This window comes from Neophocaena asiaeorientalis, unplaced genomic scaffold (assembly GCF_003031525.2).
Source record: "Neophocaena asiaeorientalis asiaeorientalis breed wild unplaced genomic scaffold, Neophocaena_asiaeorientalis_V1.1 scaffold171, whole genome shotgun sequence".
Lineage (NCBI taxonomy): Eukaryota > Metazoa > Chordata > Mammalia > Artiodactyla > Phocoenidae > Neophocaena > Neophocaena asiaeorientalis.
In genome coordinates, this window is record NW_020174013.1 from 10,837,966 (window position 1) to 10,860,187 (window position 22,222).

Consider the following 22,222-nt stretch of genomic DNA (forward strand, 5'->3'; position numbering starts at 1 on the left):
CGCCCCCCTCCCCAGGGCTTTTGGGATCTCAGTCCCCGACCAGGGATTGAACCCCGGCCCCAGCAGTGACAGCCAGGAATCCTAACCACTAGACCACCAGGGAACTCCCTGATATAGTGCATCTTTTGCTGGCGATTTCAGGGCAGGTTGGGGCTGTGTAATTTTTCCGGAATTGAGAGTGAGCCTCCAAAGGCCTTGCTCTGACTCTGGGCGGGGACGTAGGGACACGATTATAGGGAAGCCTGCCCAGAGGTGTCTTCCTTGCCTTCTCGGCAGTTCAGCGCGGTTCCAGGGCTTGGCTGGCCTTTGTTGGAGCAGCGGGCGACATTTTGAAAAGCTCACATTTACTGTATCCCAGGTATTGTATTAGGCATAGTGTGTAATGGTAGCCATTTGAAAGGATGAAGAAATAGTGGTACAGAAAAATAAACGCATTCAGGATAAGAAACTTGAGTAGTTGATTTACAATGTCCTGCGTTTTAGGTGTTATACAGATTTTTCAAAGTCTGCGTGGAATTACAGTGTTACTCTCCTTTAAGCGACCCTCTCAAGCAGTTCATGTAGTTGTGTGAAGAGTAGCAGGATATGCCACCCCAGAATGTGCCTCTGGCATAGAGGTTATTTTGAACTGATAATTTTTGAGAAACTGGGGGACACTGGAGAAGCTCTGAGAGCTATAGAAGTTACTCTTCTGTAAGGGAAATTTACATTTAAAAAGGAAATCTCCATTTGTAAGGATGTCTCCTTCTCTGAACTAGGAAGAGAAGAGTGACTCTAAATCATCCGAAACTTATTAAATGGAGAAGGCACTGACTGAAATCTGCATAACAACCATACCCTTGTTTTTTGTTCTTTTCCTGGTAACCTCCCTTATCTGTCCCCGCCACCCCACCTTTCTTTTGTCTTTATAAAGCTGCAGATGATGTTTTAAGATGGTGACTCGGGCCATCTCTAGGAGTTAATCAGTTTTCCTTAGTATCTCCCACGTTTATGGGGAGGTATACATGTTAATAAACTTTTGTCTGTCTTTTTCTTGTTAATCTTTTTTTTTTTTTTTTTTTTTTAGCAGGAACCCGCGTCCCCTGCATCGGTAGGCGGACTCTTAACCAGTGCGCCACCAGGGAAGCCTCTTGTTAATCTTTTATTACAGGGGCTCTTAACCAAGAACTCAGAAGGGTAAAGGGGAAAATATTTTTCCTTCCCTACATGTGCATCCTCTGTAACAGACTATTTTTCATGGTGAGAGATGCACACAATGTGTTAATAATGTTTACTTAAACATGAATTTGATTCTTCCTGCATCCATTCTAAACGGATGGAAGTATTTATTGTATGGTTGTGCTTTATGTGTTGTATAGCATATGCTCTTTGTTTTTTTGAGGTCCGAATTTAGGAGACTTGTAAAAGCATAACATTGTTTACACTTGACGACCTACTATGGGGACTACTTCCAAAGTATTCAGGAAAGATGGGCATTTGATACTAGGCTTCTAAAGAAACTCTCCATTCAGTATATATAGATTTGGCTTTCTTTTTTTTCTTAATTTTTGAATTTTACCTTATTTTTGTATACATAGATTTGGCTTTTATTCAACAAATGTTAACGTATCTACTCTGGCAGGCACAGTATTGGGCATTGTAGATCCTGGATATAACAGTGAATGGGACAAGCAAAAAGGCAATTCTAGAGCAGGAGCAGAGTTGGTGAGCTCCGTGTGCTTTGGGGGGAGGATGGGGTATGTGTGGGTCCGGGTAGGCTTTCAGCTTTCTAGGCTGAGACTAGAGGACGAGAAGAAGTTAGCCAGGCTACTGTGGAGGTGAGGGAGTTTTAGAAGCTGGTGCAGGAAGAGGAAGGTCCTGCAAATTGAGAATGAAGAGGAGGCAGGAGCCTTAGGTATGCAGAGATCCAGTCACCAACAGGCTAATGGGCTACAAAGACATTTGGACTTTTTATGAGCGTCGTTGAACTCTTTAAAAGAAGTTGAGCATCTTTAAATGGTCATTTGTCATTTAGTTTTCTCTTGTGCTCCAGTGTTAAAGTGTTTTGCCTGTTTTTTTTTTTCCCCTTAGTTACTTTGTCAGTCAGGTGTGATGCAAAAGTATTTTTCCACTTTTGTTGATGAGAGAAATGAAGGAGTCCAGGTGACATCAGTTTCAATAAATGGCTACAGGATGTATGTTCATGCACTCTAGGCCTGCTTCTCAATACTTTATTTCTTCTGTAGTTTATTAAGACCATAATTGAAAGAGCTGTGAGCAAGGCTTCTGACAACTAAATCTGGGTTTTTTAAGCAAGTCTTAGCTAGTTTATTTTTCACAGTCTCATTTCAGTGATAATTATCTGTTGATTATGAGAAATGAGGGCAGTAAAAAATTTTAAGTGTATGCCTTGTACTCATTTATAGGAGTGGTATGTCAGACATTGACAAGTTTTTTTTTTCCCTAAGAGCCTTTAGTTAAAGGTAACTATCTGCCCTAGTTGTAGGTGCCTTTCCTGAGAATTTTCATACAATTAAATCTATAGTAATACATTTTCCAAATAATATCACACCTAATATAATATTGTAAGAAAAGTATTCAAGCTTTTAAAAAAGTATCATTGTGGACTCAGTTTCACAGACCTAATTTGATTTAATCGATATAATTAAAATTGGTATTTAAAAAGATGCTGAACTTATAATTTGGTCAGTGGGAGCCTCTTTTAAGCTGGCTTTTATGATTTTTTAAATTATTATTATTTTTTTTGTGGTACGCGGGCCTCTCACTGTTGTGGCCTCTCCCGTTGCGGAGCACAGGCTCCGGACGCGCAGGCTCAGCGGCCTTGGCTCACGGGCCCAGCTGCTCCGCGGCATGTGGGATCTTCCCGGACCGGGACACGAACCCGTGTCCCCTGCATCGGCAGGCGGACTCTCAACCACTGTGCCACCAGGGAAGCCCTTTTATGACTTTTTAACATTGCCCTCAGAAGTTTTTAAAAATTTTTGGTTGTGTTGGGGCTTGTTGCTGTACGCGGGCTTTCTCTAGTTGCGGAGAGCAGGGGCTACTCTTTGTTGTGGTGCGCGGGCTTCTTATTGCGGTGGCTTCTCTTGTTGCAGAGCACGGGCTGTAGGCGGGTGGGCTTCAGTAGTTGTGGCGCACGGGCTCAGTAGTTGTGGCTCGCAGGCTCTAGAGCGCAGGCTCAGTAGTTGCGGCGCATGGGCTTAGGTGCTCCGTGGCATGTGGGATTCCTCCCGGACCAGGGCTCAAACCCGTGTCTCCGGCATCGGCAGGCGGATTCTTAACCACTGCGCCACCAGGGAAGTCCCTGCCCTCAGAACTTTTGAAAACATCTTTTCATTCTGATGAGGATGGTCAATGTCCCTGCTTCTTAAGCTGCTCTCCGAAGAACTCTGGTTTCTTTTAGTATTTTATGTAGACTTCCTTTCTAATAATATTTAGGAAACAGTTTCCGAGGCCAGTTTGGATGATAATTTATTTAGGAAATAGTTTTAGAGGCCAGTTTGGATAATTTATATGGTCACTGTAGACCTAATGCGTAAGTGATGGGTGCCATAGTTATGCAAGCTGAAAGAAAGCAAGCCAGGTATGTGGGCAGAGGTACAGGTGGGCAGGTATGATGGGAGCCTTTGTTATTAATTGCTCTGATTACTTCTCTTTTCTCATTAGCTGTTTGAGGGTAGGGGAATTCTGCTCTAATGGTCCACCTTAAGAGGTAGATACAGACACTGATAGTTTGATTTCTAAAGTTGGCTTGAGAGCATGTTTCATGTTTGTGAAACTTGTATTTACATACACAAGTTTTTGTTAAGACATACCCAGTCTATCTTATATTGTTTATAGGAGCAAATTCTAGCAGTACATTGCTATCTACTGATTCTTTTTTAAAAAGTAGATAGCCAAAAATTTTGCCTACAAATTTGGGGCACAACTAGTAATCAACACCAAGGTAATGGGCTGAAGAGGGAGCAAAAATAATGTGATTTTTAAAGCAAAAGCTTAAAGATCTGTTCACTGTATATTTAGCTTAAGTCATTTCTTATTTTTAATTGTATGAAGGCTTTTACACTTGTTTTTCTGAGCTGTCACCTTTTCCTCTTACTTTTTTTTTGTTTTTTTTTTTCGGTATGCAGACCTCTCACTGCTGTGGCCTTTCCCGTTGCGGGGCACAGGCTCCGGACGCGCAGGCCCAGCGGCCATGGCTTACGGGCCCAGCCGCTCTGCGGCGTGTGGGATCTTCCCAGACCGGGGCACGAACCCACATCCCCTGCATCTGCAGGCGGACTCTCAACCACTGTGCCACCAGGGAAGTCCCAGCTTGTGGTTTTCTGATACCAGTGTGTGATAGACTTTGTGGTTAAGTGGCTACCTGCCTAAGTTAAGGGAAAGCCTGCTTGACAGTTCCGCATGGAGATAAGGGTCTTTGTCTCCTGTTAATTAATGGATATGTTAGGAAGGATGAAGCACTTAAGGTAAGAAGTCTGAATGGTGCAGACACAGCTCCCTGTTTGAAGATGAGCCTTGTGGTGTTTGACAGCAAAAATTATAAAGTTGTGCTGGTTGCTATAGATTTCTAAGTTGAAAGAAGAATGTGCCTTAAAGGCCCTTGATATAAGCACCAGCTGAAGCCATGCTCCTGTTCTGGTTTCTTTTCTAACTGTTCAGCATAGGGATCTCCATATTCACATTTTTTTGAAGAAAGAAATACTTTAATTTTATGATTGGGCCTGATTTTATAAGGTGGCCTCAATTGATGATTCAAAAATGTCTAAAATATTCTTTTTGTAATGTGCTTATTTTACATTTGTAGTTATTCAGCGAAAACCTGTAAGCGGGCTTAGAAAATCTTGGTATATAGTACTTGAGTAGGGTTTATCAGTTGTTGTCCCTCTCCATCACTGAGGGACTCTTGTAGTCTGTTACTGGACACTGCTACCCTTCTCCCTCTCCTTTCCCCTCCTCTCCTTTTCTCAGGAAACCTTTAGGGCTAAATCAGCTTTTGTGAAGATTGAATCTCCTGTTGATTCTGTAGGTATTATGTACTCAACTATTTTGGGTACATCAGGCACTTATCTCTTGACCTAAGTTTTTCCATAAAGCTAGATTTTTAGGGTGAGGGTGGGGGTAGTAGTGTGCTATAGGTAGCTTTTGGAGTATTTGGAATACATTGGAGCAAAGTCGATAATACTGAATATAAGCAGCAAATTTACACAGTCGGTATGTTTGGTATTAATACTCTGGGTCAGATCCTGTTCCTGTGTGTACCATATGTGTAGTACAGGTGTTACTCATTATAATTTGGATCACAAGTACAATGAGTTTATGTCTTTTTCCTGCTATCAGTAGTCTCAGAATTCTGCCACAGTTTTTAAAGCTTGAATAATTCTGAGAGTTTCTAACCTTAATACCATTATATTTGTGTTTGTCTTAATAAACATTGTGATATTTGTTTATGTTTTTAAAAATAACTTGAAAATGTTTTTTAAAAATCATTAATTCTAGAATTTCTGTTCCTGTATATTAATGCCAGAAAATTTCAAAGGATTCTTAAAGATACCTTCCTTAAAATTGCTTCTTTGTAGGTAATTGCCTTTAATGTAGCTTAACAAAATATTAACCAAATTATGTATTTTCTTTTGGCAACAGTTCTTGTGACTTCTCACCAGGTGATTTGGTTTGGGCCAAGATGGAGGGTTACCCTTGGTGGCCTTGCCTGGTTTACAACCACCCTTTTGATGGAACATTCATCCGTGAGAAAGGAAAGTCTGCCCGAGTTCATGTACAGTTTTTTGATGACAGCCCAACAAGGGGCTGGGTTAGCAGAAGGCTATTAAAGCCATATACAGGTAAAAGATTCACTCTGCAGATTGTGTGTGTTTGTGAGAGAGAGAGCACGCACGCACACATGAGTCTGAGTGTTAGTGTCTCCCATACAGTGGAATGAAGCATATTTTACTCGAATAAATTGCAGGAGTGGTGTGGTGAAAGCTTCTAGCATGGGAAAAGGATAAGATGCAGCTGGTCTTAAGCTGCATTTCCGTCCTTCTGAGTGACTTACAGCAATATCATATCATTAAAGGAAAAATGATTTCATGATTGGATCTCGTGATTTGGACCAAAATGCCATACTCAGACATGAAAAGAGTAAATTAAAGTGTTCCCATCTTAAAGGTTCCAAAAGAAAATGCAGCCAAGATGCATAGAATATAGATCAGTGACATTCTTTAGGACAGATGGAGATGCATGCTACCTGGCCTTCAAAATCCTCACCTTATGAGTACATCTGCATTGAGGTTCACATCAGAAATCAGATTTCTGGAACCTTAACTTTCTCTTCCCAGGCCCGGCCTTATTTATCACAGACGTCAGCAGTCCTGCATTTATAGCTTCACTTGGGCTGGGTGCACCCTGTCAGTCTCTTGGATTGTACGGTGCATGTACAGTATGACTGCAGCATGCAGTGCCTGAACAGTCCAGCATGTACAGGTTTTTCTCCACTATCTTCAGGCTCTCCTGGCTAGGACATTGTTGAACTCAGTGTTTTGGAATCAGAACAATGTTCATTTTCCCAGAAACCTCTGGGAATCATGCCTTTTGGTCATAGTACTCTTCATCATCCTGCAGGGCAGGGATGGCACACTGAAGAAAGTTAAGTCCACACAGAAATCTGACATGCAGGATGGAAAGAAAATAAGGGAATTTGGTTCAGTATTCTCCACTAATTTGCTGTATAATCTTATTTTCTGATTCTGTTTGCATATATATATAATGAGAGAGAGAGAGTTGGACCAGATGATAAATGAGGTCTTTTTCCAGGACTAATTTTGAGATTCTAAACAAAGCTTTGGCAAAAAAGGACTTTAAAAAGAGATCAAAAAAGTTTACATTTATGTTGTAATTATTTTATAAAACAACCCATGTGCATACTGCTCTCTGCCCTTTAAATATCCATATCGTTGCAATACATGTATGTGAATAAATCAGCAAAAAGGCATGCATGAAAAAAAGTAGGCCTTCTTTGGGGGGCATGGTCTTAGAGCTGTAGTTTGCATCAGAGGTTTCGGGGAATGACGATGACACCAGATAGGTGGTGGGGGAGGTAAGTACAGCTGCAGCAGGTACTTTGGGAAAAGTTCAGAGCTACTCTTAATGATTTTGATTGTTGCAGTTTGTAGTTTTGGTGCAGCTCTTTAGAGAATTGAGAAATTGCAGCTTTGTTTTAGTCAGCTTATGAACGTTGCTAATTCCATGGAAATTTAGGATGTCCCATCAGTTTTAGTATATAGAAAGAAGGGTGTAATATAACATTTGGATCTGTTAGACAAATTCAGGTTCATTTTCCAACTATAGGTATATTCAGGTAGAAGAAGAGAAAAAGACATTCCTAGTTATGCCTCTTGGAAAAGAACTAAAACAATTCTGTATCATTGGTCTTGTGGATAGAAATTTTGCTCAGTGGATGGAAATGTCATTTGATACTATAGCTCTTTGAAATGAAATGAATAAAGGAAAAGTTTTACTTTAAAGCAGAGCAAGACATTTTGATGCTACTGTTTTGAAAAAATTTAACATTACAAGTCTGAACTGTCCCAAAATGTAGGATTTTTTTTTTTAACATCTTATCTAACTGCCTTGGGAACAAACTTATTTTTAATATCATTGCTTCATTTAAGTGATAGTGTAGTTTTTGCCTTCCTTAAGTAATGTTTTTTTAAAAAGGGTCTCAAACCCCCTTTACATCTCATGCCTCACCTGAAGAGGAGGTGTGCCTAGGTGTTTCGGGTCACAGTCCCAGGTCATTATAGAAGAGAGACTAAGTGGTCCTGGATGACCAACAGTTAAGGCAGCTTAAATGAGGTAAAATAGGTAATTTCAGTTTCACTGGTGGTTTTCCCCTGAAAATTCCTTCCTTGTAGGCTTTAATCTATTTGTATCAATCAGAAATAATGGGAGATTAAAAATTTTACTTGATTGTTGTCACTCTTGTTCCTTAGGGCAAGTGTTATACATTGAGCCAAATATCCAGCCAACAGTTCCTATTTGTAAATAAATATATTGATGTTTTTTAGGTTCGAAGTCAAAGGAAGCCCAGAAAGGAGGTCATTTCTACAGTTCAAAGCCTGAAATACTCAGAGCAATGCAACGTGCAGATGAAGCCTTGAATAAAGACAAGATTAAGAGGCTTGAATTGGCAGTGTGTGATGAGCCCTCAGAACCAGAGGAGGAAGAAGAGACGGAGGTGGGGCAGTGCTAACAGGCGGTTGTTACTTCTGTTAGGAGAGTGATGAAAAAGGGTCAGGGGTATATTAGAGTGGTATTTTCCATATATCTGTTTAGTACTCAAACATGCATACGTCTATACATTCCTGGACTGTAGGTCATGTTATATTATTTAGAATCTCAGCAGCCTAGCACCTCTCTTTACTTAAGTTCTCAAGCCTGCTAGAAAGACACATGCTGTAAAAGGCAGGACCATTTTGGTAACCAGTATAGAGAGCTAGGGACAGTAAGGACATGGTGATAAAATTGGTCCTGGTGTCTGGTAATAAGCTGCTGTATGAGGGTGTGGAAATTAATATCCAGTTTTATGCTCTAATACTTTTTGTTGTATTGGTAAGAATAGAGGTTGAGTAACCTTGAAATACAACCTTGGTTTCAAATATTAATGGTCACTATTTGAGTGAATTAAATCTTGTTAAGGAATTGAACAAATAATTGGTATATTTGAAACAAACATAGTCATCATTCTCTAATTTAGTAAATTAATGCCGTGTGCTTAAAAAGATTCATCTGTAAGTTTGATTTTGTTTTATTCTATTCTAGATAAGATAGGCAATAAGTAAGTTAGTATAATGAGTATTTTAAGAGAAATGAAAGAAGAGTTTCTAATCTTATTTTTGAGGTTGAAACCAGAGATCTTAACGTTACTCAGATGTTTAGACCTGGATGGTAACTACAGAAATCATTTAGCCTCATACTACTTTACGTATGAGGGAGGCCCATGATAATAAGTGAATGTGCCTTGCCCAAGAAGGTACAGCTGGTTTGTGGAAAGCAAGGACTAGAACTAGGTTGATTTACTGCTTTTTTATACTAAAGAATTTATAAAATGGTAAACTTCATAACACGTCCAAATATAAGAGGAGAGGTGACCCTGGAAGAAAGATAACAGAAGAAGACTGAAAGTTTTTTCCACAGCTATGACTGTTAATGAGGACATCGTCTATGGGTATTTGTGCTGTGTGGTCATCCTAAGGACTTCATCAGTATTGAATAGGATAGAACTCTTATGACAGAATCACTTAATCCTGTATTGTGGTACTTGTTTTAATGTTAGGTGAAACTGAAATTGATATCCCTTGAGAAAGAAAACAGTATTTCTGGAGGTGGGTTCTTCTCTTGATAGATGAAGTTGCAGCATATTGAGAGATTCCACAGCAATATTGTCATTTTCCAAATTTTACTTTGTTTTAAAATACTCTTTGCCTTCCAGGCAGGTGCCACTTACGCATCAGATAAGAGTGAAGAAGAAAATGAAATTGAGAGTGAAGAGGAAGTGAGGCCAAAGGTGCAAGGATCTAGGCGAAGTAGCCGCCAGATAAAAAAGCGAAGGGTCATATCAGACTCTGAGAGTGACATTGGTGGCTCTGATGTGGAATTTAAGCCAGATGCTAAGGAGGAAGGAAGCAGTGATGAAATAAGCAGTGGAGTAGGGGATAGTGACAGTGAAGGCCTGGACAACCCTGTTAAAGTTGCTCCGAAGAGGAAGAGAATGATAACTGGTAATGGCTCCCTCAAAAGGAAAAGTTCAAGGAAGGAAATGCCCTCGGCCACCAAACGAGCAACTGGCATTTCATCAGAAACCAAGAATACTTTGAGTGCTTTCTCTGCCCCTCAAAATTCTGAATCCCAAGCCCACGTTAGTGGAGGATGTGATGACAGTAGTCGCCCTACCATCTGGTATCATGAAACTTTAGAGTGGCTTAAGGAGGAGAAGAGAAGAGATAAGCACAGGAGGCGACCTGATCACCCTGATTTTGATGCATCCACACTCTATGTGCCTGAGGATTTCCTTAATTCCTGTACTCCTGGGATGAGAAAGTGGTGGCAGATTAAGTCTCAGAACTTTGATCTTGTCATATTTTATAAGGTGGGGAAGTTTTATGAGCTCTACCACATGGATGCTCTTACTGGAGTCAGTGAACTAGGGCTGGTATTCATGAAAGGCAACTGGGCCCATTCTGGTTTCCCTGAAATTGCATTTGGCCGATATTCAGATTCCCTGGTCCAGAAGGGCTATAAAGTAGCACGGGTGGAACAGACCGAGACCCCGGAAATGATGGAGGCACGATGCCGTAAGATGGCACATATATCTAAGTATGATAGAGTGGTGAGGAGGGAGATCTGTAGGGTCATTACCAAGGGTACACAGACCTACAGTGTGCTGGAAGGTGACCCCTCGGAGAACTACAGTAAATACCTTCTTAGCCTCAAAGAAAAAGAAGATGATTCTTCTGGCCACGCTCGAGTGTATGGAGTATGTTTTGTTGATACCTCGCTAGGGAAGTTCTTCATAGGTCAGTTTTCAGATGATCGCCATTGTTCCAGGTTTAGGACGTTAGTGGCACACTATCCTCCAGTACAAGTGTTGTTTGAGAAAGGAAATCTCTCAGTGGAAACTAAGATGATTCTCAAGGGTTCATTGTCCTCTTCTCTTCAGGAAGGTCTGATACCAGGTTCCCAGTTTTGGGATGCAGCCAAAACTTTGAGAACTCTCCTTGAAGAAGGGTATTTTACAGACAAGTTAAATGAGGACAGTGGGGTGATGTTACCCCAGGTGCTTAAAGGTATGACCTCAGAGTCTGATTCTGTTGGGTTGACACCGGGAGAGAAGAGTGAATTGGCCCTCTCTGCTCTTGGTGGTTGTGTCTTCTACCTCAAAAAATGCCTTATTGATCAGGAGCTTTTATCAATGGCTAATTTTGAAGAATATATTCCCTTGGATTCTGACATGGTCCGTGCTACAGGACCTGGTGCTGTATTTGCTAAAGCCAGTCAACGAATGGTGCTAGATGCTGTGACATTAAACAACTTGGAGATTTTTCTGAATGGAACAAATGGTTCTACTGAAGGGACCCTGTTAGACAAGATTGATACTTGCTATACTCCCTTCGGTAAGCGGCTCCTAAAGCAATGGCTTTGTGCCCCACTCTGTAACCCTTATGTTATCAGTGATCGTCTAGATGCCATAGAAGACCTAATGGTTGTGCCTGACAAAATCTCTGAGGTTGTAGACCTTCTAAAGAAGCTTCCAGACCTTGAGAGGCTACTGAGTAAAATTCATAATGTTGGCTCTCCCCTGAAGAGCCAGAACCACCCAGATAGCAGGGCTATAATGTATGAAGAAACCACATACAGCAAAAAAAAGATTATTGATTTTCTTTCTGCTCTGGAAGGATTCAAAGTACTATGTAAAATTATAGGGGTTATGGAGGAAGTCGTTGATGACTTTAAGTCTAAAATCCTTAAGCAGGTCCTTACTCTGCAGGCAAAAAATCCTGAAGGCCGCTTTCCTGATTTGACTTTAGAACTAAACCGATGGGATACAGCCTTTGACCATGAAAAGGCTCGAAAGACTGGACTGATTACTCCCAAGGCAGGATTTGACTCTGATTATGATCAAGCTCTTGCTGACATAAGAGAAAATGAACAGAGCCTCCTGGAATACTTGGAGAAACAGCGTAGTAGAATTGGCTGTAGGACCATAGTCTACTGGGGAATTGGTAGGAATCGCTACCAGTTGGAAATTCCCGAGAATTTCATCACCCGTAATTTGCCAGAAGAATATGAGTTGAAATCTACCAAGAAGGGCTGTAAACGATACTGGACCAAAACAATTGAGAAAAAGTTGGCTAATCTGATAAATGCTGAAGAACGGAGAGATGTATCATTAAAGGACTGCATGCGGCGACTGTTCTATAACTTTGATAAAAATTACAAGGACTGGCAGGCTGCTGTGGAGTGCATCGCAGTGTTGGGTAAGGTTTTCAAGAGGCTTGTTCCTAAAGCTTTGGTTAGTAACATCCTGTGTTCCAATTGTATATTAAGATTGGAAAGTCCATTGGAAAGTCCTCATTGACTCGTATCCCTAAACTCAAGGGACACGTATATATTTTAATCAAATTTCAGTTGAATTTGTAGTATTCGATAAATGCTGTTTTTTAGGCTATTTTTTGTCACACTAATTTAAAGCTGTCCCTTGACCTATCACTCAGTTTTTGTTTTTATACACACACACACACACACACACACACACACACCCTTACACCCTTGCATTCTTTTTTGTATTTCAGTGAATCTCTTTACGTGAACATTTCAAAAGATTTTAATCCTCCCTTTTTCTTTTAGCCCAAGTTGTCACACTTTCTTTTCTACAGTTGATTTCTAAGAGCCCTGATTTACATATTTGTAATTTGGTAACCTTTTCAGCTTCATAAGTAATTTCCTTTTTCTTTAAATTTCATGGCCAAGTCATTTGGAGCCTTTGCTTGTTTTACAGTTTTGGGTTTTTTTCTGTTGTAAAAATGCAGCAACCATAGTTTACCCAAATTTGTAACAAAACTATTTTAGTCTGAACACAACTGTCCAGAAAAAAATGGCATCCTGTTCTGTTTTTGAGTGTGTGTATCTATCATGGTTTTTGAGTGTGCCACATTTATTACTTAAGCCAATACAGTTTTAAACAATTTGGTAGGTAATGTAAAATCATCCCTCAGCTCAAGTGTTCAAAATTGGTCAATATATTTTCCTTTTAAGATTTTGCTTATTGTCAGAATATTCTGCTTCTAAGAAGTGTCAGCTCCATGGTTATATCAAGGAGAGACCACAACAGCATCTCTCTGTTGTATCTTAGCTTTCCTTTGGCATACCTCTGGTTTAGATATTAGAGGACTTAAAATCTACTTTGAGGGGATATTTTCTTGGGCTTGAAATTGGAAGTTAATTCTCATTTCAGTACAAGTGCTATAAGACATGTAAAACATTTAGGCTGATGACTTATTTTTGTGCAGTTAAAACAATGTCACTAGAGTGCTTACTTTTAGAAAAAAAGCTGCCATGTCTAAAGGGCAAGTAGAGCATGCCCCCTTCACTAAAAAAACATTTCTGGAAGACTTATAGAAGTTGGGCCTTTGTGCTTATCAAGAAACCTCAAAAATGATGAAGCTTCACTTTTGACCTCTCTTTAACAGATGTCTTACTGTGCCTGGCCAACTACAGTCGAGGGGGTGATGGTCCTATGTGTCGTCCAGTAATTCTGTTGCCAGAAGAAGATACTCCTCCCTTTCTAGACCTTAAAGGATCACGCCACCCCTGCATTACGAAGACTTTTTTTGGTGATGACTTTATTCCAAATGACATTCTAATAGGCTGTGAGGAAGAGGAAGAAAATGGCAAAGCTTACTGTGTGCTTGTTACTGGACCGAATATGGGGGGCAAGTCTACGCTCATGAGACAGGTAAACTTGAAGTTTTGTTACACCAAATTATTTGTAACACTTAAAGAGTGAATATGGTACATATTTAGGCCACCGCTTCCCAAGGAGCATATGATAAAATTCAGTCATTGACTTATTAGGAAGCAAAGGGAAACTCCTTGAGTCATGAAACTAAGAACTGTATTCTTATTGGTCAAATATTTGCCTGATGTTAAGGGAAGTATATCAAGAAGGTGAAGGGGGTTTCAGGCCATGAGTTTTTTTATGAACTCTGACTTTGATTGAATCCATTTCCTGTGAAGGCAGAGGTATTCATAATGAATGAAAATTATACACGTTTTATGTTTGTTCTTAAATTAGGTTCATTTCTAGGAACCCTTATACAAGAACCACTGCACTTGTTCATACAGGAAAGTGATTCATGACCTCTAGTTAACTGTTGGGAACTACTTTTAGGGAAGACAATAAATATATTTTTCTGACCACCTGCCAGGGGTTAGCTAGCTACTGAGCTAAATATGATTTAGATTTTAAAGGGTTGTAGAAAATAACGTGTAGCAGACATTGGGCCCTTGACAGAAGATGTTTGCTGACCCCCTAACTCTACTGCACTGTATTATATTTCTGTACAAATTTGCTAACTAGAGAGGAGCAATAGTGTAGTAAGGTGGTTTTCAACCTCCTTTTCATTTTTAAATCAAAAATCATCTAGAGAGCACAACAAAAAAGTACCTGGGAGTTGGGGTGTGTTCATCCTCTGAAAGTGTTTGGTCTGGAATTGGTTCTGGGCATCAGTAGTTTTAGGTTGAGAATCACTAGTGTAGTTGGTTAGCATATAGGTGCTGAGGTTTCAAATAAAGCCAGTTAGACCCTAAGCCTCATGCCTTCCTTCCTAAGCCTCACTTTTCCTACTTAGGTTTGTGAAGAATTTTTTTAGAGTGCCTGACTACTCCTAGTTAATAAAGATTTATTAGGGCTTATTATCTCTGTCTTCTGTCTTCTGGATATACATAGATATCTCTCTCTGTTCTCTAACACCAGTCATAAAAGACCTTTTTGTCCCTTTTTCTCCTTCACAGGCCGGCCTACTGGTTGTAATGGCCCAGATGGGTTGCTATGTACCAGCTGAAGTGTGTAGGCTCACACCAATCGACAGAGTGTTTACTAGACTTGGTGCCTCAGACAGAATAATGTCAGGTGAGTTTTTTTCCCTACCTAAGGCTCTGTTATTTGACAGTTCATTTCTATATTTTAGGTGTTAAACACATCTACCTTTAAATAGGATGTTTTATTTATTTTTTTCTGGTGTTACGCAAGGCAGAATGCTTTCAGACATTTGAAAGCATTATGCAATTTTAAACATACTAGAAGTAATCTCTTAGTATCATGGTAGTTCATAATAGATTCAAAGGATATGAATCTAAAAGATGAATCTACTGTTAAAATAGGATTCTTAAAATGATCACCTATTTGTGATTTTTTTTTTTGTAGGCGAAAGTACATTTTTTGTTGAATTGAGTGAAACTGCCAGTATACTTAAACATGCAACAGCACATTCTCTGGTGCTTGTGGATGAATTAGGTAAGATACTAAAATTTCCAAAACATTAGTACAAAGAATTATTTTTCTGGAAAATGGTCTGAAGGACACATCTCTTAAAGACTATGAATACACTCACATTCGTCCATAGACCCCACAGTTGGCCCTAAGGTGGCAATTTTACAGGGATAATGAGAATATTTATTGGATAATGAGGCTATTTAAAGAGAACTAAAAGGAAGTTTCTGAAGTGCAGTGGTACTCGAGTAGTATTCCTGAACTCCAAGCAGACCTGCTTAGCTAGAGAGGGCCTGTTTACAGAATGCTTCTGGATATACTGAACTGATCTTTAGTACATTTTTTTCCATTCCTTTGTGAGGTATGTCCTTCTTCGTACATAATATGGCAGATTGTGTAATACATAGTTCATGTATATTTTATTTTCATAGGAAGAGGTACTGCAACATTTGATGGGACAGCAATAGCAAATGCAGTTGTTAAAGAACTTGCTGAGAATATAAAGTGTCGTACATTGTTTTCTACCCACTACCATTCATTAGTTGAAGACTATTCTCAAAATGTTGCAGTGCGCCTAGGACACATGGTATGTACAAGTTGTTTATTCAAAAGTTATGTTTTTGAATGGGTACTTCCATTGCCAGCATGTAATTTTTCTTTTTTAGGCATGCATGGTAGAAAATGAATGTGAAGATCCCAGCCAGGAGACTATTACCTTCCTGTATAAATTCATTAAAGGAGCCTGTCCTAAAAGCTATGGCTTTAATGCAGCAAGGCTTGCTAATCTTCCAGAGGAGGTTATTCAAAAGGGACATAGAAAAGCAAGAGAATTTGAGAAGATGACTCAGTCACTGCGATTATTTCGGTAATTATAACTGGATATAATTTTACCATGTAGTTGATTAACAAAACAGTAAAAGGAATGGATGATGCACTGTGCAAAATGTAAACTAAAACAACTTTTTTTTAAATTTATTTTAAGGGAAGTTTGTCTGGCTAGTGAAAGGTCGACTGTAGATGCTGAAGCTGTCCGTAAGTTGCTGACTTTGATTGAGGAATTATAGACTACATTGGAAGCTTTGAGTTCACTCTTGACAAAGGTGGTAAATTCAGACAACATTATGATCTAATAAACTTTATTTTTTAAAAATGACCATTTTTCCATTTTCTTTCTAGGAAATTAAACCCTTTTAATTCTTACCTACCTTCTACATAATGGTTATTGAATACTCCACAATATATTAAGTCTAGATGTTATGGTACATGCATACACTTTCAGGCTGTTTATACCCACTGTCACCAATACACATAAATGGGGTAGGGGGGAGCTATGAAACTGTATAGGGCTGTATATATACTTGTCTCAGCTTAATGCGGGAAATTCTTTTAATTTCCAGCAATTTGTCTGTCTAAACTGTTCAAAAAAAAACTATGAACAGAGTTCAAATACAGGACTGTTTTGAAGAGACTTTCTAAAGTGTACTTTTAAAACATAGTAGTTTTTACCTTTCACAAAACTGAGTTACAAGAATACTTTTGTTTTACAGTGCATCCCTTCCTAGGAAGTCTCATTAAAACACTCACTTTGTCTAGGGGTGATCTTGAATGCTGCACAGGGAAGGGAAGAAATATAGTCTTAACTTTTCTCAAAGGATACCAGAAACATTGCTGGATATAATTTAAGAGTAGTGTTTTCTCTTTCATAGAAAGAACGTACATACTGGGACATGAGTACAGTTACAGCAAGTCTAGGTGTGCTAACAAAACAGGGCACATTCAAGTACAATAAGATTTTGCTTGAAATTAAAAACAAACTACATGAGATTAAAGCATTAAAATCATATTTCTCAATCTGAATACATGTTAAAAAAAATCAAAAGAAATGCAGAAGTGCTAGCTCACATTTTTACCATATTACAAAAGCACTTGGTACCCACGTCCATAAAGGCAGCAACAAAGCTGCTTGTCTGTTGAAGAGTACTACTGCAAATTGGACTGCATTCAATGCTAGTTGTAAAAACACCAGCTTTTTTCAGAAGTTGGTATCTGTACAAAATTGCAGCTTATTTTCTTCACTTCTGTCCCTTCAAAAGTCTTTACACAGTAATGCTAAAACACCCAGCTTTGAGATCCTGAGTCAATATATTGCCACTTTCTTTTTGGTAGCTTGAGCTTCATAGTGTCAACTGACCTTGTGTATCCATTTTTAATACAGTCTCTTCCTGTAGCATGGGCAAATATTTTAAATCTTCTTCCAAAAAAAAATGTTTTAAGTTATGATGTTAGAATGGCAGGACTTTTTCTTTAGGGAAGGAATTCAGTTGTGCTGCAATGTATTAGATTCTATAGGTGGAGCAGAGTCATATAGTGTATCTGTATCATGTGTAGGCTCACCAGCTAATGTACAAGGATTAGACAGTGTTCCAGCACCACAGTCACAGAAAAACCTAAAGCAAAATGAAAACCCAAAGATTAGGAAAGTGAGGGGAGGAAAATAATCGGGTAATACAGCAAGCAAGTGTGCTACATACATACCTATCATGTCTAATAAATTCTACATCATGTCCCTGATGGCACTTCTTAATGCAGTTCACACATATGGCATTTCGATCTGTGGTGTTACAAGTGTGACATCTAAAAAGCAAAAGCTTACATTATTTTCCTTGATCATGTTATTTATTCAAAATACTGCAATTTGTTTACCTATATTACCCTATGGCCTTTGGCTTATAAAAGAGGCCCCCAATTTTTGTGGCTCTTATCTAGGGACTTTAATGGAATAAGTGAATTTCCTATTTTGTGTCTTCTGAGGAAAACAATTAAGTTCCTATCAAGTCTTCACTGAATCAGTATGGGGGAGGGGAAGTCAAAACCCACTCATGGTGGCTGGGATATAAGGAACACTTAATGACAGCTTTACCTTGAAACTCCTAGGAAAGCAGTATGTTTCACATTTTCAGTGGTATCAGTAGTTAACTGCAGTATTACATTTTCCCATATTTTACGGTCTCAAACAGGATCCTCAAAGTAGATTGATCACATAACTCAATGTGGACAATTAATAAAATTTTCAGTTATATTTTTCCAGTAGCAAAAACCCAATTTACTTTCTTAGCTCATACATTTAAGGGAAAGCTAAATATGTGAGTTCTTGTCAGTTTAGAAAAGTAAATCTTACTCTCCCATTTCAAGACTCAAATAATTTAGAAATATACCTGTAGAAATCATGCATGGGGTAGCTGGTGTAACTTGATATTTTATATAAACATTGGCCTCTACTAACAGCCTTTTCTATGGCGTCTTGATTGTTCATTATTTTGTTATCTGTAATAAAAAAAATAAATTCTAGAGTATAAAGGCTTAAGATAACAAATTACAGGATTATTTTAATAGTTTTTAAGAACTTTAAAAGAGGCTAACCAATGAAGTAAAAAAGTCGGCTAAGAATAGAAATGAGTTTTCCTTGTACAAGATACTCCAACTATTTAGGACAAGGTGAAACAAAACTCTTTCAAAATAGTTCTCTTGAATTGTTGGTTAACTACTATACAGTGACAGAAGGTATTAAGTTACTGAATAACAATGGCTTCTATCATCTTTTCATGGCATATTTAGTGCATTATAGGCAGAACACAGACCCCAACATACCTTTCATTGTCACATTAACACCAGATGCTAAAAATAAGCCTCCAAACCGGTTGTTAAAAATCTGATTGCCTTCTAGTGTTGCAGTTGCATGATTTGTAATTTCAATACCTGAAGCAAAATTTACAAACAGCAGATGCATCACTTTATATATAGTTTCTTAAAAGAAACCTGAAATATAGCAAATATAGTGAACTACTTCTTTTACATAGAAAGTATATTAACTGTTAACATCGAAAGAAATAAATGCAGATGTTTATTTGAATTGTTTATAGTAACATTCAATTCACTTTCCACTGTTGATAATCCTCTGTCCCTGCTAAAGGAATGATAGAGATGGTTTGTAATTTACTTTTCTTAATAATGACATTTTAAAATTTCTTTGCAAACTAAGAAGAAGATAGGGCCCAGAAATATGTGTAGGTAGGAGCTAGATGGTTATTTGGAGTTATTAAGAGAAATCCTCTTCAGTGGCAAAAAGTTGAAATATATGCATGATACTTGGACTTCACTTACCAAGATCTTTAAAAAAAACATTCTGTTTGGCCATTTGTGAGGCCAGAGGGCTTGCATTTATCTGAATTTATTTCTAATGGTAGTACTAGCCTGTTATTTACTCTATGCAATTGATGATTCATAACTACTACTGAACTACAAGAGCAATATTATAAAGTTGGCTTAGAGTGGAAGAATCCAAAACTTGGATTAGGTGCTCTTATATAAGCAATTGTTAACAGGCATTCAGCCAACTTCTGCAGCATACTTTTGCACACCTTAGTTATTAAGCAAAAGAGATAATATACCAAGAATCAATTTTATGTACAGAAAACAAGCTACAGGTAACAAAGGAAAATACAAACCTGCAGCAAATCCATCAAATATTCTGTTTTTCCTCAAGACTGGATGACTATTAGTGCTGATGAGAACACCTGCTTGAGCATTCCTGAAAATATCATTTTCTTCAAGGAGACCTATAATAAAATATTTCCCCAGATTAAGGCTAATGCATATAGCAAATTCTACTAGCCTTTTTGGTGGTATTTAGGTTTTCTTTTAGTTTCTTATTAACTGGACTGTGAAATTCATAGGACTAATTTTTCAACTGAAAAGAAATTTTATTAGTAATTCATAGATATTTAAAGTAGAATTTAACGAAAAATTGCTAAAATTGGCTGGTAACCATTCTAACCAAGAAACTGAAGTTCCATGGTTGCAAGGACCATTTCTAGCTTATGAATCAATCCCTAGTGCCCTGGCACAAAGCTGATTCTTACTGAACACTGCTGAATTAAAATTAATTCCTTTGAAATATTTTTAGAACCTTTGCACTCTCCACGTTTTAGTTCAAGCCCTGGATCCATTTCTTTCACTCCAACCTCTCTTCTGCTGTTGTGTTTCCCACCACTCTATCATATCCCTTATCTGTATAAACTATCAGAATAAAGTTTAAAATTAATTTGCTATTTACAAAAAACTCGGGGACTTCCCTGGTGGCACAGTGGTTAAGAATCTGCCTGCCAACGCAGGGGACACAGGTTCCATCCCTGGTCCAGGAAGATCCCACATGCCACAGAGCAACTAAGCCAGTGCGCCACAACTACAGAGCCTGTGCTCTAGAGCCTGCGCGCCACAACTACTGAGCCCGTGTGCTGCAACTACTGAAGCCCGCACGCCTAAAGCCGGTGCTCCACAACGAGAGAAGCCACTGCGATAAGAAGCCCATGCACCGCAACGAAGAGTAGCCCCCGCTCGCCGCAACCAGAGAAAGCCCACGCGCAGCAATGGAAGACCCAACACAGCCTGCATGCATGCATGCATGCATAAATTTATAAAAAAGAGAAAAAAAAATATTCCCCCAACCTACTCCTCTGTCTCACTATGTTACCTACACTCTGAATATGCTATACATTTTTATCCCTAATGCCTTTGGTTTATATTATTTCCTCTTTCTGCAATGTCCTGTACTCTTTCTTCTTAACGACACTTCCTCTGGGAGGTTTTCAGTTTTCCTCCATCAAATTAATTATTAATTCTCTGCTGGCAGGATAATGATTAAGAGGGCTGAGGAATGAGACTTCATGCCTTCAAATACTGACTTCACCACTTCCAAACTCTGAATGGGAAAATTACTTACCTTCTCTTTGTCTCAATTTCCTTATCTGTAAAATGGGCATAATAGCACCTACCACATAGGGATGTTGAGGGTTAAATTAGTTAACACATGTAAAAGTACACAGTACTAAGTAAGTATTAGTTAATATTACTCCTATAAAATCTACTTATGTGTAATGGATCATATTTAGTCGTGTTCTAGTGTTTCTCTGCTCCCTGAAGACATGAAATATGTTTTTATTTCTGTACATATTTGATCCATCTGTAGTAGTTCACAGTATTGACCTCTAAATTCCCTTTCCCCTAGAAAACACTATTCCAAGACCCTGCCTCTTTTTTTTTTTTTTTAATATTTATTTACTTATTTATTTATTTGGCTGCACCAGGTCTTGGTTGCAGCAGGCAGGGTCCTTAGTTATGGCATGCGAACTCTTAGTTGCGGCATGCATGTGGGCTCTAGTTCCCTGAGCAGGGAGCGAACCCGGGCCCCCTGCGTTGGGAGCACAGAGTCTTAACCACTGCGCCACCAGGGAAGTCCCCCTGCCTCTAATCTTGCATATGTCCACTATAACCTCCTCAAATGCTATTGCTAAGATGTAGTCCAAACTGTACCCCATATATACAAAGCCTTTTCATTATACTGTATATATAAACAAAGCCTTTTACGATTTGGGCGCTGCCCCCTCTTCCGGCCTCGACTTTCAGTATCTCTTGCCTTACTAAACCACTTTGTTTCCTTTAGACTTTTGCTTACAATGTGCCACTCTATTAGACTATAAACTTTCTGGATGTAGTACTGTTTTATTCATCATTTTATTTTTAGCATCTGTATCACAGTGTTTGCTACAGTGATGTTCAATTAGTAAGTATGTACATAACAAATGAAAGAATGAAATAACTATACTTTTCTACATTTGGAATGGCCTTCAACCCCCAACCCCCCAACTTACTAGTAAATACTCATTTTTCAAGACACAGCTCAAGATTTTACTCCAGAACCCTTCCCAACACCTTACAAATAAAGCCAACCATTCTGTACTGTGTTTCCTCATTATATCTTACAAAGAATCCTATTAGAGATAATGTCACTTACTGAATGGCTAGATTATAAACTCCTTGAGAGTCTATGTCATTAATGGAATCATCATTGTTTGGTGGTAGTAGTAAATTCTGTTGATTAAATCTTGGTATATTAGAGTAATGACTAGCTAACTTTCTATACACGATATGTATAATGCTGGGTTACTGATGTTTCAGGAATGGTGATAATTTGCATTTGACAGTCTCTCCCAGTCTCTCTTTATGAACAAATTATGCCTTTGCAAGGGGCAGGGACTGTGAACTTTTGCCTCAATGTAAAGTGATTTGACCTTTATGGATACCAAACTGAGCACATATTGGCTTAATTCCATTCTC

At 38.7% G+C, this 22,222-nt stretch overlaps 2 protein-coding genes across 3 annotated transcripts in view; one reads left to right on the top strand and one right to left on the bottom strand.

Annotated features, from left to right (window-relative positions):
• Positions 1-16,202, top strand: part of MSH6 (mutS homolog 6) — a 17,287-nt gene extending 1,085 nt beyond the window's left edge. Inside the window, exons 2-10 of one of the 2 annotated variants that reach the window (XM_024753602.1) lie at positions 5,644-5,843; positions 8,067-8,236; positions 9,491-12,035; positions 13,248-13,513; positions 14,572-14,689; positions 14,984-15,073; positions 15,481-15,635; positions 15,715-15,914; positions 16,032-16,202. In XM_024753602.1, the coding sequence (XP_024609370.1) occupies positions 5,644-5,843; positions 8,067-8,236; positions 9,491-12,035; positions 13,248-13,513; positions 14,572-14,689; positions 14,984-15,073; positions 15,481-15,635; positions 15,715-15,914; positions 16,032-16,113 (3,826 nt within the window). In that variant the 3' untranslated portion in view covers positions 16,114-16,202. The remainder of the gene's footprint in view (positions 1-5,643; positions 5,844-8,066; positions 8,237-9,490; positions 12,036-13,247; positions 13,514-14,571; positions 14,690-14,983; positions 15,074-15,480; positions 15,636-15,714; positions 15,915-16,031) is intronic. The other variant, XM_024753603.1, reaches the window with a different exon arrangement.
• Positions 16,169-22,222, bottom strand: part of FBXO11 (F-box protein 11) — a 98,826-nt gene continuing 92,772 nt past the window's right edge. Inside the window, exons 19-23 of the mRNA XM_024753605.1 lie at positions 19,555-19,665; positions 18,698-18,805; positions 18,265-18,373; positions 17,585-17,683; positions 16,169-17,496 (exon numbers count right to left, since the gene is read on the bottom strand). Coding sequence (XP_024609373.1) covers positions 17,367-17,496; positions 17,585-17,683; positions 18,265-18,373; positions 18,698-18,805; positions 19,555-19,665 — 557 coding nt within the window. The 3' untranslated portion in view covers positions 16,169-17,366. The remainder of the gene's footprint in view (positions 17,497-17,584; positions 17,684-18,264; positions 18,374-18,697; positions 18,806-19,554; positions 19,666-22,222) is intronic.